Source organism: Numida meleagris, chromosome 10 (assembly GCF_002078875.1).
Source record: "Numida meleagris isolate 19003 breed g44 Domestic line chromosome 10, NumMel1.0, whole genome shotgun sequence".
In the NCBI taxonomy this organism is placed as follows: domain Eukaryota; kingdom Metazoa; phylum Chordata; class Aves; order Galliformes; family Numididae; genus Numida; species Numida meleagris.
The window spans coordinates 17607414-17623199 of NC_034418.1; the positions used below are offsets into that span (position 1 = coordinate 17607414).

General features: G+C 50.7%; 1 protein-coding gene and 1 long non-coding RNA gene across 5 annotated transcripts in view; both read right to left on the bottom strand.

Annotated features, from left to right (window-relative positions):
* Positions 1 to 6752, bottom strand: part of ZCCHC14 (zinc finger CCHC-type containing 14) — a 44521-nt gene extending 37769 nt beyond the window's left edge. For all 3 annotated transcript variants that reach the window (XR_002442152.1, XR_002442151.1, XM_021408440.1), the window contains exon 1: positions 6058 to 6752. Coding sequence is in view for 1 of the 3 variants with exons in the window: in XM_021408440.1 (XP_021264115.1) it covers positions 6058 to 6621 (564 nt within the window). In the remaining 2 variants the exon portion in view is untranslated. The remainder of the gene's footprint in view (positions 1 to 6057) is intronic.
* On the bottom strand, positions 9723 to 15586 carry LOC110404306. 2 transcript variants are annotated; one of them, XR_002442154.1, is made up of 4 exons: positions 15528 to 15586; positions 12535 to 12767; positions 10377 to 10466; positions 9723 to 9979 (listed from the first exon to the last, which is right to left on the bottom strand). It is a non-coding gene; the product is annotated as an uncharacterized LOC110404306 (long non-coding RNA). The 2 variants fall into 2 exon arrangements; XR_002442153.1 differs by lacking the exon at positions 9723 to 9979 and having other exon boundaries at positions 9990 to 10466.

Sequence of the window (15786 nt, forward strand, 5' to 3'; positions counted from 1 at the left end):
CTAATGCAGCTTTTTTTTTGCCACCACCGTGCAATCTCTGATAGTTAACCATGTGAGCCTGCCAAACAGGCAGAGTACGTGGGATTCCCTGCAAAAAAAAAGGCACTAGGAGTTAAAGTTTACAAGTTAATGGGAAAAGCTCTGAAAACAGCCTGTTTCATCTACCTGGTGTGCCATGGTTTACTGCAACTTATTGGGCAGGATGCAAGTGGAACAGGCTCACACATGCTGCTAACGCAGGGCACTTTGAGTCCAGCATTCTGGTGCACCTTGTGTATTTCAGAGAAGGCAGATGATGAGGCAGTTATTTCACTTGTTCCTTAGAAGAAAAAAGGAATCAAATTTGAATCTCACAAACCTGACAACCATTAAGAATGGCTCAATCCCAAGACACAGCTCCTGATAACCAGCCCTGGGGATCATTCCTGCTCTCTGTCCCAGCACTGAGGTATGCCTGTCCCTGTTTCTGCACTGGAACACTCTCAACCACACAGACATCAGAAGGGAGGAGGACCTTCAGCTTCCCAAGCATTCAAAGAGTAGCATGATCCATTCTGCTACAGAAGCTTCCTGTCCTTAATAACATCTGTCTTCAAAATGTCAACAGCACACTGACTTTAGAGCTACAGAACTTACGTGAGAAACCACCACCACGGGACCTCTGTACACATTTGGGAGGTAGAAGAATGGTCAGACCCAGTTTTATAGTCTGCCGGTGTAATCCAAGCCACGAGACCCTAAGCATTTCCCTAATGGAAAGGTTCGTTGGCACTCCAGTCTCTTCTGCACCACTGCATATTTAAGAGAAGTGTGAAGAGGAAGTCAGTGCTGCAGCCTGCCAGCAAGCAGTGCCTGCACCCAATCACTGAAGAATTACAGATCTCTGTTCCAGCAATTCAAACTCGTAAAAACAAACAACACCAACACTAAACCAAACGGCTAAATGCTTCCAAGCAAGGATGCTGCTCTGCACCTTTGAAGTCAACACACTGGAATGCTCGTTAGGTGTGGTTACCTGCTGCTGGCTCTGCTCTTCACGTAGGCACTGCACACAGCTGATGCACACAAACCTGGTCCAGTTCACAGTGTACAGCACCTTATGGTAGGCATTCTGTTCCAGAATAGATGAGGTCTTCAATATCTTATGCTTAGTAGGTCATCGATATATAAGAGAGTAAATAAAGTGGAATGCATCCCTAAAAGGAAGCTTCATTCAGCCTGGACACACACGCACACAGAAGGGAAGGCAGCCTATGGAAAAAACAAGTTCAACACAACTTTCTTTTTGGCTGCTCTCCCCCCAGAGTTTGGAGGTACAGTCCATTTTCCAAGCCAACTAATTTAGGTTCTTAAAATCAAGTTCATCAGGTAACAGCACACGATATGCAGAAGTGAATTTGGTGGTGAACGCCGTTACTACACAAAACCACTGCCTTCCAAGGAGTCCCTTGTATTTTAAGCTCATTTCTGAGAGCATCACACGTTCAAGACTGAACCATTTTATCACAGCTGGACAAAAGTTTCCAAACAAGAGTTCTGGCAAGAAATTCACCACGGCACTTGGCAGGTCAAACCTAGGTCGCTTACTCTGTGAGGACTTTAAGGGCTCTGTTTCAACCTACCAAGCGGGTGACTTTTCCAGCTCATCATTCCACAGATGGGATATAAAATACGAGCATTTTTGAAGACCGAGGACGCAATTTAAATCACCTGCAGCAAATGCTGCAGAACCTAACACAGAAGGAACTGGAAGGAGACCCCTCGGAACATCAGCTCTACACAACTCCAGTAGCCTTTGGTTATTTCTAAGTTTTAGATAAGCCTGTGGAATTAGCACGGTTGAAAAATAGCATCTTATGCTATAAACTGGAAATAGATATCGGTGCAGTATTTGGAAGCTGACTGGGCGGGAGCTCTTTTCCCATTCACAAGCTATCAACCTGGAACAGCCACAGAACTGCGCTGTCACCAGCTTATTTCCTTTCAGCTGCAAACGAACCGTGCTCAGACCTATTTCTGACCCTGCTTCTGCAGCTGAAGCCCCAGCCAGATTGCTGCCCTGGAGAGCTCTCATCACAGCCAGCGAGCAGAGCAGGCGCTAAGTAGCCAAAGCATCATCTTACTTCCCTTCTTTCACAGAATGGTCTTAGAGAGTAAATTAAGCAACTTTCAGAAATACAAGGCGGCAGAAGCACAAGCCAATTCCCTTCTCATTAGAAGTTATGCCCTCAGTGCTGATAATACAAGGCTTCAGAGAAAACATTAGTCTATGCAGAGATTCACATTACACCTAAGTGAGTTCCAGTGTCTGAGTAAGTCCCCATATTCATTATGTACAAGACATAAGTATAAGGGGTTCTGTAAGGACAGCATCCCTAAAGCCTCCCAAAAACAGCCAAGGATGAATTAAAAGCACTACAGGATGAATTAAAAGCACTACATTTTCACCTACAGTTAAAAAATGATGTTCATTGATGCAAGTTACACAGGATAGACATCTTCATGACACGTGGAGACAGCTTTGAGACACTTCTTTCCCCATGGGTCACACATTCAGCCATGGTTTTGCTCTGTCCTGATGCTTTTAGCCCCTGCACTATGAGAAGAGCCACAGCCTCAGCTCTCAGTACAGCAGTGAGCCTTCAGGTACCATTCTGCTTCCTTCATGGCAAAGGTAAAAAAAAAGACAGCAGGATGAAGACGTTCCAAGGTGCAGAAACAACCCAAAAACTCTGGTGCATCACTTTCATTTAAAAATATAAGCCCTCCAGGAACAGAAGTTTTAAAAGGCAAGGCTCTAAGTAGATGCCTGGGCTTCATCTGAAGACAATTTATGCTGTTTCAGCTTTTAAAAACCACACCACCTTGGATTGCACACCTACAAACAAGAAGTACGTAGAACCCACACTTCAAGTCCTGCAAGCATTAACACTGCCCCAAAGCAGAAGAGAATGCAGGACAGGACAGCGTGCAGAAATTACTTACAGATTAAAAGTACAGCATGCTCCAGGAGGAGGACCGTGTTTCCCTACTTAGGGCAAGCAAACTCAGTGTTCACTTTGTACTAGCAAGCAGAAAGAACGTATCTGATAATTACTGACCTACTTAGGGCCAGTCACAGCCACCTTCTCCTCTGCATCTTTTTAAGATGGATATGAACCAAGAATAATCCTAAAACACAAAACTTGAAGCAAAAAGTTATCAGCAGCTGTTCCGTGCCTCCTTGCAGTCAGCAACTGCAGCAACCAAAAAAGCAGCGACTTGCATTGCTAGCCAACCTCAAATGCGGTTACCTACCCCAAGGCAACTTGAAGAATCATGATTTCTACAGTAATTTTCTATCAGCTGCTCACACCATTGCCTGTATTATATGCAATCTTGTTGGAACTATTTCACTGTAAGAGTTGAAAGAGATGGGAGACGGACTGCAAGCTGCAAGCCTTTGGAAAAAAAGTTGTCGCTACTATCAAGTTGGGCCATATTTTAATAGAACTGACTGTGCAAGAAGTACTGTCCAACAACCTCACCTTCTTCCTCACATCTCCCTGAAAGTCACGTGGAGATCATCAGGGACCTGAGCAGACCTCTAGCTGCACAGAAAAAGGTAATGACACGGAGTTGTCTCCATGTACCAGCTCAGCATCACTTCGGCTGTAGTAAAGCAGCAGAGCAGCGAGGAAGTGCTGGCTCCAGGGAAGGAATTCTCCTCCAGGTCTGAAGAGGACGAGGAGCGCAGGACTTGGCAGGCAGCAGCCCGGGGCAGCTCACTTTCTCTTGACATCTGCCTTGTTTTTCTTTCTAGGTGATGTTACAACCCAAGTATTGTCACAACATAGCTTGGTAACATCACAAGATTCAAGTCCGCAGTGCTGGAATTTATTTGTGCATATTTAAGCAGGGCTGAATGGAGAAAGGCATTTTTTTTCCACTTACTTCATCCAACTCTTGTTCTAAGCCAACTACTCACTCTAAAAGTAGCAAAATTACCGAGCTATCAACATCGAAAGAGTTCAACAATCTTAAAAAAGGAAATCTGCATCTGTTCAAGCAAAACACACATTTCAGAGCCTGCAAAAGTAAATCACCTTTCTCAATCCCCTCTCAGCTCATTCTGCATTTAGCTCTCAGTTTCCTTCAAAAGCCATTTCTAAAAAAAAAAAAAAAAAAAAGTCACATTTCTTTTAAGAGATAATCCTTCAGTGTGTTCAGAAGCAGAACAGCCAAGTGACAGCCCCGTGCACCTCAGCGCTGGCAGGAAGAATGGGATGGATTCTCCGTCCATCTTAGATTGACTGAAATAGCACTGGAGGTTTTCACCTCCATGAAAGATGCACTATTTCTGAAGCTTTGAAGGCATAGTCTAAGAAAAACATCCTGTCTACGTAATTTCACCTTTTTTGCTCATCTTATTTTGGGAAAACTTGCGGATGATTTACAGTCTTTCAATCTCAGGGTCCATGCATCTTCAGAATAAGGGAAGATGTGAGCAGCTAAGTATCTGTCAGGAAGCTCATCTTGGTTTCAATTATACCCTTCTATGTGAAATACTCTTTCCATCTCTATTTTATTCACACACAGGTTTAAAGGTAATAAAGAGGCATTCCCTTACTCTGTTCCTTCCCCTTAAAACAAAACGTCAGGAATAAGCGCTGTTTAAAGACACAGAAAAGGAAGATAAAGAGAAATAAGTGTCAGAACTCTCAACAGCAGTTGAAAAAAAAAAAAAAAGCAGCAGTATCCAAAAAAATACCCACGCAAAATTAGAAGGAAATTTGCATTCAGCAGAAGAGTAAGCATACACTTCTTCTGTCTCAGACTGAGATTCAGCACTTAACTTCAATGGAATCCGTGCTGAGCCCTCAGCAACAGCTTTATTTAGGATGCTATTCCTATACAGAGAATTTTGTAGCCCTCAGGTATACACAGTCTTTCCCAACAGAAGGGTGAGGTGGTTATTTGCTGGCTGAGTCAGTGCAGCCTGGGGAGCTGCAGGCTGTTAACTGCTCACACACCCACTGCCTTGCTACTCGGTTTGAACTTCCAAGCAGGTTAAACGCAGTCAATGGGGCAGCCTGACTCCCGAGCTGGTGGCAGGCTGAGAGCACTTCGGCACTCACTGACAGATCTCGTTACTAACAGCACACTTTCAAATGATACTGTCTAGCTTAATTGCTGCCAAGTGAACGCGCATAGCAAGTTAATGATGGCGACCCTCTGACACCAGGATCAATGCCTAGGTGGCTCAGGGTGACGCACAACCACCATACTTCTTTAACATCAGAAACTCCAAACATTTGCCTGCCCCAAATCCAGATTCACCACAATGCCTTTGCCACTGAACAGCTACTTTCCAAGCTGATCCTCCCCCTTCCAAATTCTTCCAGGGAAACACTTTTAGACAGATGCTTGACCCCATGTCTAGAGATACAACACATGCTTCCCCCTACCAAATCACAGGGCTTCCATGCACCTGACAGAAGCAGGGAAGCAGAACCATTCCCAGGAACAACCAGCTGAAGTTCATACTGCTGCCTCTTGATCAGCTTGTGAACTCCTCCTCATTGTGTGAGACAAGAACTGCTCACACCTCCTCTTTTCACCCCCAGCATCAACCAAGGGAATGACCTGTCAACCCCTCAGGCTGCTATTTACTACTAGAATGCCTGCGACAAGAGAAAGAAGAGGTTGAAAGAAGAGAGGTACTTGAAGGAAGCTGGTAAGCAGGAGGGAGAGCAACTTTTTACACGGTCTGATAGTGATAGGACAAGGGGGAATGGCTTAAAACTAAAAAGGGGGAAAATTAGGTTACTCAGAAGGTGGTGAGGCACTAGAACCGGTTGCCCAAAGAAGCTGGGGATGCTCCATCCCTGGAGGTGCCCAAGGCCAGGCTGGATGGGATCCTGGACAGCCCGATCTGGTGGGTGGCAACCAGCCCACAGCAGGAGGTTGGAGCTCAACTATCTCTAAGGTCCCTTCCAACCTAAGCCATTCTATGATTCTAGGTTGAAAGTCACAGCGCGGTGCCCCACAGCAACGCCATCTCAGCGCGTGACCCACCTTATGGCAGCCCGGATAGGTCGCCATGGAATTGAGGGTAGAGGTGCTGGGATTCTTGCTGGTGCTGGCCATGATGTTCTGGATCTGGGTGAGCTCCTGCCTCAGCACCTGCTTCTGGTGGAAACTGAAAGCCGGGTGGTTGGACGCCATGGTGAAGAGCAACAGGAACTCATCCCCGGTGCGGCCCTCGTTGAGCTGCAGCCCGTAGTTGTTGATGACGGAATCGATGTGGGTGAGGGTCCGGAAGAGGACCCCGGCTGCCTCGCGGTGGGCAGAGCCCAGCAGGGCGAGCGAGACCAGCAGTTTGCTGCGCACCACCTCGTCCGTCAGGTTGGTGAGGCTGCCCAGGTCGGCGGGGTTGTTGGCCTTGATCTCGGAGTCTCGCAGAGAGTGGTAGTCCTTCCGAGCCAGGTCCTCCAGGCAGGCTCCCAAGAAGCGCAGCTCCAGCGGGATGCACAGATCCAGCAGGCCGCACAGAAACTCCACGCGCTGCGGGGAGGGCAGCTCCGAGAACCAACGGTACACCCCGTCCCGCTGCAGCCGCGGGCAGCGCTTCTCCACCATGGTGCTCCGCCGGCCCCCGGTCCGCAGGGAGCACACCTGGGGAGGCAGCGCCCCGGGGGGGCCCCTCACGCCGCCCCCTGGGCGGCCCCCTCCGCGCTGCCGGCCCCCCCCCCCGGGGGCTGAGGGGGCCCGGCGCTACGGAGCAGCCCCCCGCGGCGGGCAGGGCCTGGCCGAGGCCCCCCGAGGGCGGCCGCCGGGGGTGCAGGCCCGAGCGCTGAGGCGCGGCCTGGCCGCGGGGTCCCCGCCCGGCAGGCCCCGAGCAGGCCTCCGCGCTCCCTCACGGGCCGGCTCCTTGCCTCAGCCGCTCCATCCTCCGCCCGTGCACCGTCCCGGAGCGCTGGGCCCCACCGCCGCCTCCTCCGGAACCGCCCCGGCGCCACAACCGCGGGAAAGAATCCCTCGCTGAAGGCAGCGCGGAGGCGGACGGCGCGCGCACACGCCACGGCCAGCCCGCGGCGGAGGGATCCCGCGGTGAGGCGTCCCAGTCGGCACGGAGCGGGGAGGGGGAGAGAGAGAGAGAGAGAAAAAAGAAGGAGCGACGGAGCGCCTCCACTCCCGGCCTGACCCCGCGGCGAGGCCCCGCCCACCGCCCTGCCCATTGGCCCGGCCGGCTACTCGAGGCTGGTGATTGGCTGTCAGCGCGCTGCCCCCGCCTCCCTCCCTCTGAGGGGCTGACGGGAGCTTGTCAATCACTAGCTTAAAGCGCCCGCTTAGCCCCGCCCCCTTCCGCTGGTTGAATAGGGGAGGGGCGGGAGCGGGCGGCTTTTGTGTGGGGCTTGTGGGGCGAGCAGGTCGGGGGGTGCGGAGCACCCCGAGGTGCCGGCAGGGTGAGGATGTGTGGCGGTCCGGCAGAGCCGTGGTGGTGGCAGTGCTCTCTGCAACCGGAGCTGGTTTGGCGGTTGACTTCGGATGGGCAAAAATTCCAAATACTGCTCGTTTATCCTTTTATTTCCCTTTGGAATATCACAGGCTATCAAACTGCGTTCACTGAGGTCCTGTTGAAAGGCGAGAGTGAGGAGCTGATGGAAGCTCGCTGGGGTTGCATAATGTCATATATTGTGCAGCTACACAGCTCTGCTTCCGTGTGGCAGGCTCCTGCCGGGAGAGGGTCCTTGAAAATCCCAAAGCCTTTATGTTCTTGCCTTGCAAGTGATCCATCGTGCAATGGAAGCCATGTGCACTTCCTTTTCCTGCCGTGCCCGGTATTGTCCCTTGGAGGAAGGGATATGCAGAGGAAGCGCTCTCAGTCCCTTAGGAAAGGTTTGCACTGCACTCAGGCAGGGGCCAGGCAGCCAGTGTGAAAACACCAAGTCCTCTGCTGGCTTTTTTGCCTGTATCGGTGTCTTTAACCCAGCATGAACCCATCCTGAAAGCACCACGCTGTGCTCAAAGCCAGGTACCTGATGGTTGCCCTGTCTGTAGCAAGTTGAGGGTGTAAACCTTTCTGCTTGGGAACTAGGTCTAAGCCTGAACGCAAGCCTGATGTGAGTTTTGCTGCTAAAGAGCGAGTCTGTGCTTTACAGAGCAGAACTTGTCTGTCTCGATGCCAGATAGTAAGGCGATCTTTAATCTGAAGTGCGGTGTGTGAACTGGGAGCCTCTCCTCTGATCAGAAACAGCTTTGGATGAAGCCCTTGGAAACCAAAGGCAGAGTGGCATATAATTCTGTCCCAAGCCACCAAGAATTCCTGGCTAGCCAGCGGGCAAGGCAAGGAACCACCCTCAGCAAAATAAATCAGCTTTGGAGGAGCTCATGTTACGCCTTGCTCCAGGCAGCGGGCTGCGAGTGAAGGTCGTGCTGGGGTGCAGCCAGGTGCCTGGAGGACAGCAGCTTCTTGGACACCAAAACCATCCTGTTCCCTCCATCGTCACTCTTTGTGTAAATTCTCCTTCTGCACACTTGAGGCAAGCAGCTGGGGAATGTTCCTTGTCAGAATAATCAGTAAATAATAATGGAGAGTGCCGTTATTTTCCTCTTTTCATATTTTCAGCTCACGGAGAAGCTGTTACTGAATGTCCTGGCCCATTTTTTTTTTTCCAGCACTGGACGCATCTACTTTAGTTCTCACCTGTCAGCTGAAAGGTCTGGATCGTTGTTCTCAGATTGCCTTGATCCTGCTTCACATGGAGCCCTTAAGCAGCATGGCAAAGCAACCTCAGCCACATCCACCACGATAATCTCTTCTTTGTGTGTGTTGGACTCAATGCAACACTGCTGGAACGTCCGAAGGCACATGAAAATGATATTGTTTTGTGTGAAACGGGTAACTGGGTCCTATGGAAGAGGAGCTATTTCAGATTATAATCCATCCACAGAGTGAGAAGGAGTTGAGAATCTCTACCTGTTGAAATGAGGGAGAACTTCATGTAGGCTGCTGGCTAAAGGCCTGTTGAGGTGCCCAGAGTTTCCAGCCCACGGGGCAACATGCAGGACTTCTTCTGAGAGCTCTTCATAGTTCTCTGGTTGCTTTAGGAAGCTCTTCAACACTTCTCACTAAACAGGCAGGCGTATTTGCCTCTTTGGCATTTCTGGGCATCCTAAACGTGGCTCAGTGTGGTACCCTCCTGGCTGCCCTCTTCCAAAAGCTCGCTCCCTGTTCCCAAAAACAAAACATCTCACTTCTGACCTGCCCAATGCCCGCTTCTCCCCTTCCCCCAACCCCACAGGACTTCGTTTTTGTGATCCCAAAGCTCTCTTTTCTGGCAGGACGCAGGGAGCAGTGAGGCTGGGTGCCATCTGCGCGGTTATACGGAGGGGAAAGACAAATACTGCTGTGGCATGTACACTCGAGTCCTTCTGTGCACACGGGTTATTTCCTGTAAGGTTTCTCACAGATGCCGGGATTGGAACTCTTGCTTTTGAAAAAACAAACAAGCCCTGGCTTTGAAGAGCATAGAAAAACATCACGTGAGCTTTGGGGAAAGGAAAAAAAAAAAAAAAAGAGCAATGAAAAAAAAAAGAGGCCAGATGCCGGGCCGGCAGCATCCCTTGTCTTTCACATCATAAAACGAGCATGTGTGGTTGGGACGGGGCTCGGAGGTGGCTGCAGCGGCAGCGATGGGGGGGGGGGGGGGGGCGGCGGGATGGCAGCGATGTGCCGGGTGGGTGACGCTGCCCTCTGCCGGGCACACACCTCCTGACATTGGGGTTTTTCAGGGTGTTTTTCCTGCTGAAGACATCACCGATAGGGCTGCACCCCCCCTTTACCCCCCCCAGATAAAGCTGGGTTGCTGCTGCTCGGCGCCTCTGGCTTTGCCTGGTTCCCCACGGGGCTTGCCTCAGCACGAAAACCCACAGCCCCCGGCTGCCAAAACGCTGCCCCCGGCTTCCTTCCTCCTTGCATTCGTCCCAGAAACCGCTGCAAAAGAAACATCCTCGGTTTTCCCTGCCTCCGCCTTCCCACCACCCCAATCACAGCCCTGCCATTCCCCTTTGACTCCCGCTCTGAATTCCCCCCTACATTCATCTGCCCAACCAAGGAAAGTCCCATGTGGGTGACTCTCCCCCAAAACAAGATCATGTTGCAATCACTTTCCCTTTCCTTGTCCTAGAGCTGGCACAGCTCCTTGCCACGGATCCAGTCCCCCATGGGTGCCCTCCCAACAGCTTGAGCAGCACAGGATGGGTGCACAGCTCCCAGAGTGCAGCTGGCATCCCAGATCCGATGTTGGAATCAGCCCTTCCACAGCATTGATTTGGACTTTGCTGCAGCCAAATAGCTTTACATCTGGAAAATGAAGTCTGGAAGCGTTTACTTGAATATTCCAGTGACATTCCTCGGGGTGTTTTCATATCACATCCCTCCCCTCTCGGCTTTTGGTTGGAATTGCACTAACCAGCTCAGTCTGTTCAAGGAGAAAGCACAAGCCTGCATAAGTATTTCCTGAAAATAAATACAACATCCCGTGTTTCTTTGCAGCGTTCGAAACCCATGCTACACTCGCTAGCTACAGAACTATCAGCTCGGCAAGAGATAATGCCACGTGCCCTCCCTGCTACCTGCCCCACACTTCAAACACTTCTGTGCAAACACCAAATATTGACATGCTGCGACGTGCGCTGGAACTGCACGCCGGGGGTTGTTTCCTGAAGAAGCCCACAAATAACTTCTGAATGACGACCAGAAGGAGAAAACCGGGGTTGGTTCACGGGCAATTCATGAATAGAAAGAGAGATGAAATTAGCTGAATGAACGGTTCGTTATGCATTATTCAGCCAGCTGTACTAATTAGTGCCTTCAGGACTGTTCCTGTTCCCACTGTAGCCAACTCCAAAACTCCTTTTGATTTCAGTGGGAGCAGGATGGAGCCCTCGGAGAATGGGCACGATGCCTGCTTCCCCAGCAATGCCTTTTTTTTTAGTATTACTTATTGATTCCAACTTTTTGTGTCTTACATTAAAAGGGCTACTTCTACCCTGTCCTGTGTGATGATCAGTTAATGGCAGGAAGGGAGAACATCAGCAGTCCTGCAACGGGTGTCTTGGAGGGGACCTGTAAAGGCCTTCTGGCCCAACTCCCCTGCACTGAGCAGGGACACATACAGCTCCATCAGGTGCACAGAGCCCCACCTGCTTGACCTCCATTGAGCCACTGACCACCACTCACTGGGTACAACCTCACAACCAGTTCCTCATCCATCAAACAGTTCCACCTGTCAAATCCGTATCTCTCCAGTCTGGACAGAAGGATGTTACGGGGGATTGTGTCAAAGGCCTCACTGAAGTCCAGATAGATGACATTGATGGCTCTTCCCTTGACCACTGATGCAGTTACGCCATCATAGAAGGCCACTGGGTTGGTTATGGCTTGGTGAAGCCATGCCGGTTATCCCACATCCCCTCCCTCTCTTCCATGTGTATAGCTTCCAGGAGGATCTGCTCCATGATCTTTCCAGGCACAGAGGAGAGGCTGACAGATCAGCAGTCCCATATTAGTGTTGCACAGATTTTACTGAAGCCCACCCCTGTGCCAGCAGAACTAATCCTCCCAGATCTCTGCTGGGGAGCAGCAGCAGCAGGTGCTGCCGGTGGGTTCCTCCCAGCTGTTCCATCACTGCAGGGGCTGCAGCACCCCCTCAGCCTGGAGGAATCTCCCCAGCCCCACTCCTTGGGCTTCTCTCCACAGACTGCCTAAAATGGATATAAAAGAGCCTCCAAGTGGAATTTATTTTCCTCTTAAGACCATCCTTAAAATAACAAACAGAAGAAAACTGGTGACATGCGGTACATCTGTTTGAATAACACGGACCTTCTGTCTGCAGCAGAGGAAACTCCAAATAACTCTTTGATTTGTGTTTCCTTTCTTCTCCTTCCTCATCTCCTCCTCCTCACTACTGTGTACAAATCTGTTCTGCGAGCACCAAGCTGCCAGTTCCCTCTCCCTGACAAGCTTGTTTGTATGCCATGTGATAGCTATTTAATTTCCTCCCTGCTCCCAGCACAGCTCATATTTACCCTTCCTTCTGGGATTGCAGCTTTGTTTACGAGCCGATGTCGAGGGGCGAGGGCAGCTCTCCTTCAGGTCCTGCAGACCAAATTCCTGCTCTCTGACTGTGACCCACAGCGACCACCCTTCAGGGAAGCAATTAGGATTGAGAGCTGTGCTTCAAGTTAGCACACGTGAAGTCCTTTGCTAAATAGGGACGGCACCTACAGCAGAGCCGTGGGGTCACTGAATGGCAGCAACGTGCAATGAGAATGGGGCTACGAGTGTCTGCCCCAGCCTTGGCTGCTTAATTGCTTCCCCAGAAGGATTGGGGCTGCGAAACAGCAGCTGAAGGCCACCTCTTGTTTGTAAGAAACCCATTTAAGCACAGAGCTGCTTAAAATGCTGTGTAAAGCAGAGATGGCAGGGCACTATTTCCCAACGATTCTACTGACATCAGTGCCACCCTGGAAAAGGCAGGACCTTACCGGGCGCTGTGCTTTGTGGTTTTCCTTTGTTCAAAGCCACCATCCAAACCGAGCAGGGAACCATCATTTCCTCATTAAACGTGTTTCCTTTCAGCACCGAGCCATTCTCTTCATCGCCACATGCGATTCCTCAAAGCCCTCGTAGCTAATATCACAACTATAGATCCGGGGTTTATTTATAGCCCCGCACTCCGCAGAGAGCTGTGTGTCTTGTTGCTGTGGAAACCGGGAGTCTAAAAGTAAAAGAATTTTGAACGGGATTTTAGAAGCGAGCTGCCGAATTCCAGTCCCAGCCTTCGCTTCCAGAGCTCCGCGTTCAGCTCTGCCTGAAGCTTCCCAACAAAATGCATCCCCTGTGCTCTGAGAGCCCAAGGGGCAGCAGCCCTCGATGGGTTCCTGTCATCTGGCACTTGGTGGCCCCAGTTTTGCTCTCTGTCAGCTATGGCACACTGGCCAAGCTCGGGGCACTTGGCTATTTTCTTCTGCTCTCGTTGTTTTCCCGGAGCTTTTTGATGAAGGGAAACACCACTTTTGCTCAGTTTGCATATGGCGTCAAGCCCACAGCTTTGGGATTGGCATGGATGGGCCAGGTCCCACCTGCACCCTCTGCTGGCAGGGCAGTGCCTGGGACAAAGCCCTAGGAGCAGCCATTCCTACAGGGCCCAGCTTGGGAGCTGCATGCTGGAGCCAAAATCCTGATCCCACAGCCCAAATGTCCTTCCACCGAGGATGCGGGCTCGTTGCAGGAATGCCACCCGTGCAGCCTTCTCCATGCCTCTGAACAGCTGGCAAGACCTCTGCCAAAGGGCTGCGTATGGGACTTTGGCTACCTGTGTCACTTTCTAGCAAACACTGAGCTTTAAAAAAATAAAATGAGCAACATATGATCCGAGCAGTAATTCTACTCGGTTCCAGAGTCCACTTTAACACTGGCAAAGATTTAGCTGCCAAGCTTGGAAAAATAACCCCCAAAATGCCACCAAGGGAAAGACTGGCCATATAACATGGCTAGCCCACTAGGACACGTCTTAAATTCACAACCAAGGCACAAATGTCAGAGCTGATTAGCTCTTGCCTCTCATTTCCATAAGTAAAGCAGCAGTCCTGGGCTTGGGGCTGTCATTCCACCCCTGCACAGCCCTGACATTTGCTCAGCTCATGCTGCAGGTCTGCACTGGTGTGGGATCTATCTTGCCCAGCTGGGAGTGATTACTGGGATATTAAATTAAAAATAGAAAGGCAGGCTGGCAGAATGGCAAGTCAGTGACTTGTCTTTTCCATTAGAGGGTGCCAGGAACCTACTGTTGCTGCAGACCCCAGAAATCATGGGAAATGTGACTCTGTCCTGTGCATTTTGGGACCCAGCAAATCCATGTTCTTTTCGGGACCCAGACCTCAGACTGCCCAACCAGGCCAATCACAGTGACCTGGTGGCCACAGTGAAAGGCAGGGAGGGAAGAGCTGATGCGGCAGCTGTGATTTGGATCACTGATCCCCAAGAAAGGAGGATTCCTGCCCTGCCCAGCAGCTGGGAAGTGCCAGGGGTCTCTCCTGTGTCCCTCATGAAGATGTGTTTTGAAGAAGTGACTCAACCAGGCATGGGCTTCCCACCCTGTCTGGGGTTCTGGGTGCTGTTTGAATGTCAAGAGAAAAGCATCATTAAAAAATAGAGCATTAACCACAAAAAGTGAAAAAAATGGGTATAGTCTTAGTGGCTGATGCTCCAGGAAAGATTGTTGTATGGTTATCGCTCGTCATGTTTGGATCAAGTAACTCCCAAACAACTGAAGGAACACAGTCTTCTCTCAACAAAGGTGTTGCTAAATTATTAGCAATGACCACAGGGCTGAGCTCCAGAAGGAGGCTAGCCTGGTCCTCCCAGTGCAAACCATGCCAGGAATCATGTCTGGCTGACACATGATGCAATAGGTCATGGAAGAGCAAGTGAGACAGTCTGGGACAGCAATTCTGCAATAAAAGCACACTTGGCCCAGGGCTGCATTTTGCTGAGGCCGTCGTTCTGGTCATGGTATCACAAGGATGGGAACCGCCTGGCTAGGGCCCATTGGGAGCTCTCCCTGCTCTGCTGAGGGCCCCTTCCATGGCCCTGCAGAGCTCTGATTTCATAGGATGGGAATAGAAAATTGCTGGGCTGCAACTCATAGGAGCAGCAACCCATGGAAATGAGCGCCCAAGGATGGTGCTATCTTACACTGGGGGGACATCCTCCTTCCCAAAGCATTTTGTGGAATAAATACCAGGGGTATCTGGGGAGGAGTGTGGGGTGCGTGGCTCAGAGCAACACAGCTCAGCACTTAAGGGCAGGAAGGGAAAACCCCCGCAGTGTTGGAATGGGAGTGTGCTGCACAGCAATGGGCCAATCTGGGGCTTGGCCAGGAAAGCAAACATAGGAAATACCCAAGGTGGATGTAAACCTTGGGCAGCACACAGTTACCTGCTCTGTTTTGCAAAGGGTTTTTCGGGACACTGGAGCCAGTTGCTGGCACAGCAAGAGCAAGATCTCAGAACAAACCCATCATTGGGGATGGTTCCAGTTATTCCCAGATGTGGTTTTTTTCCTGGCTGGGACATGCCCTCCAGATGCCCTCCTTGCATGCCATTGCAGCATTGGAGATCTATGCACAGATGTAGGGATGGGTCCTGTTGGGACAGAGCATGCCAGTGGGAGCAGATGATGCTCTGCTGCATTCAGTGCTGGGTGCAGAGTGCTGGCTCAGTAAATCCAGAGCTGAAGACTCAAACTGAAGGTTCAGCAGCTCTGGTAATCAACTAGGTGCCTGCAGCTGACTTTAAAGAAACAACCTGGGATCTCTCACTCCACAGACTTCAGCCCCTTTGTAGCACAGTACGCTGTAACATGATGGAAAGTGTAGCAAGGACAGCATGGTAGCAAAGTCCTGGGCTACAGCAAGTGAGGATATGCTCAAATGCAACAGCCAATAACACAGAAACAAAGGAAAGCATCTACTTACCTTCAAAAAGCCTCACATACACAGAGATCTCCAGCAAGATCCCCTCACCTCCACTGCCAACCCTTAAATGAGGGCTGGGAAGGGATGGGTCCTGGCTCCACCCCTTCCTATCACTCAGGTGCATTGCTTGCAGCTGAGCTCCGTTGGCTTGGCCCTGCCTTCCCTTCAGGTGCTCAGTCTCTGCTTCAAGCTGTGATTTAGCATTTCCACTACACTCTTACTTTCAAAATCCAGCCCCCTGCGTGCTGCTCAGCTCGCT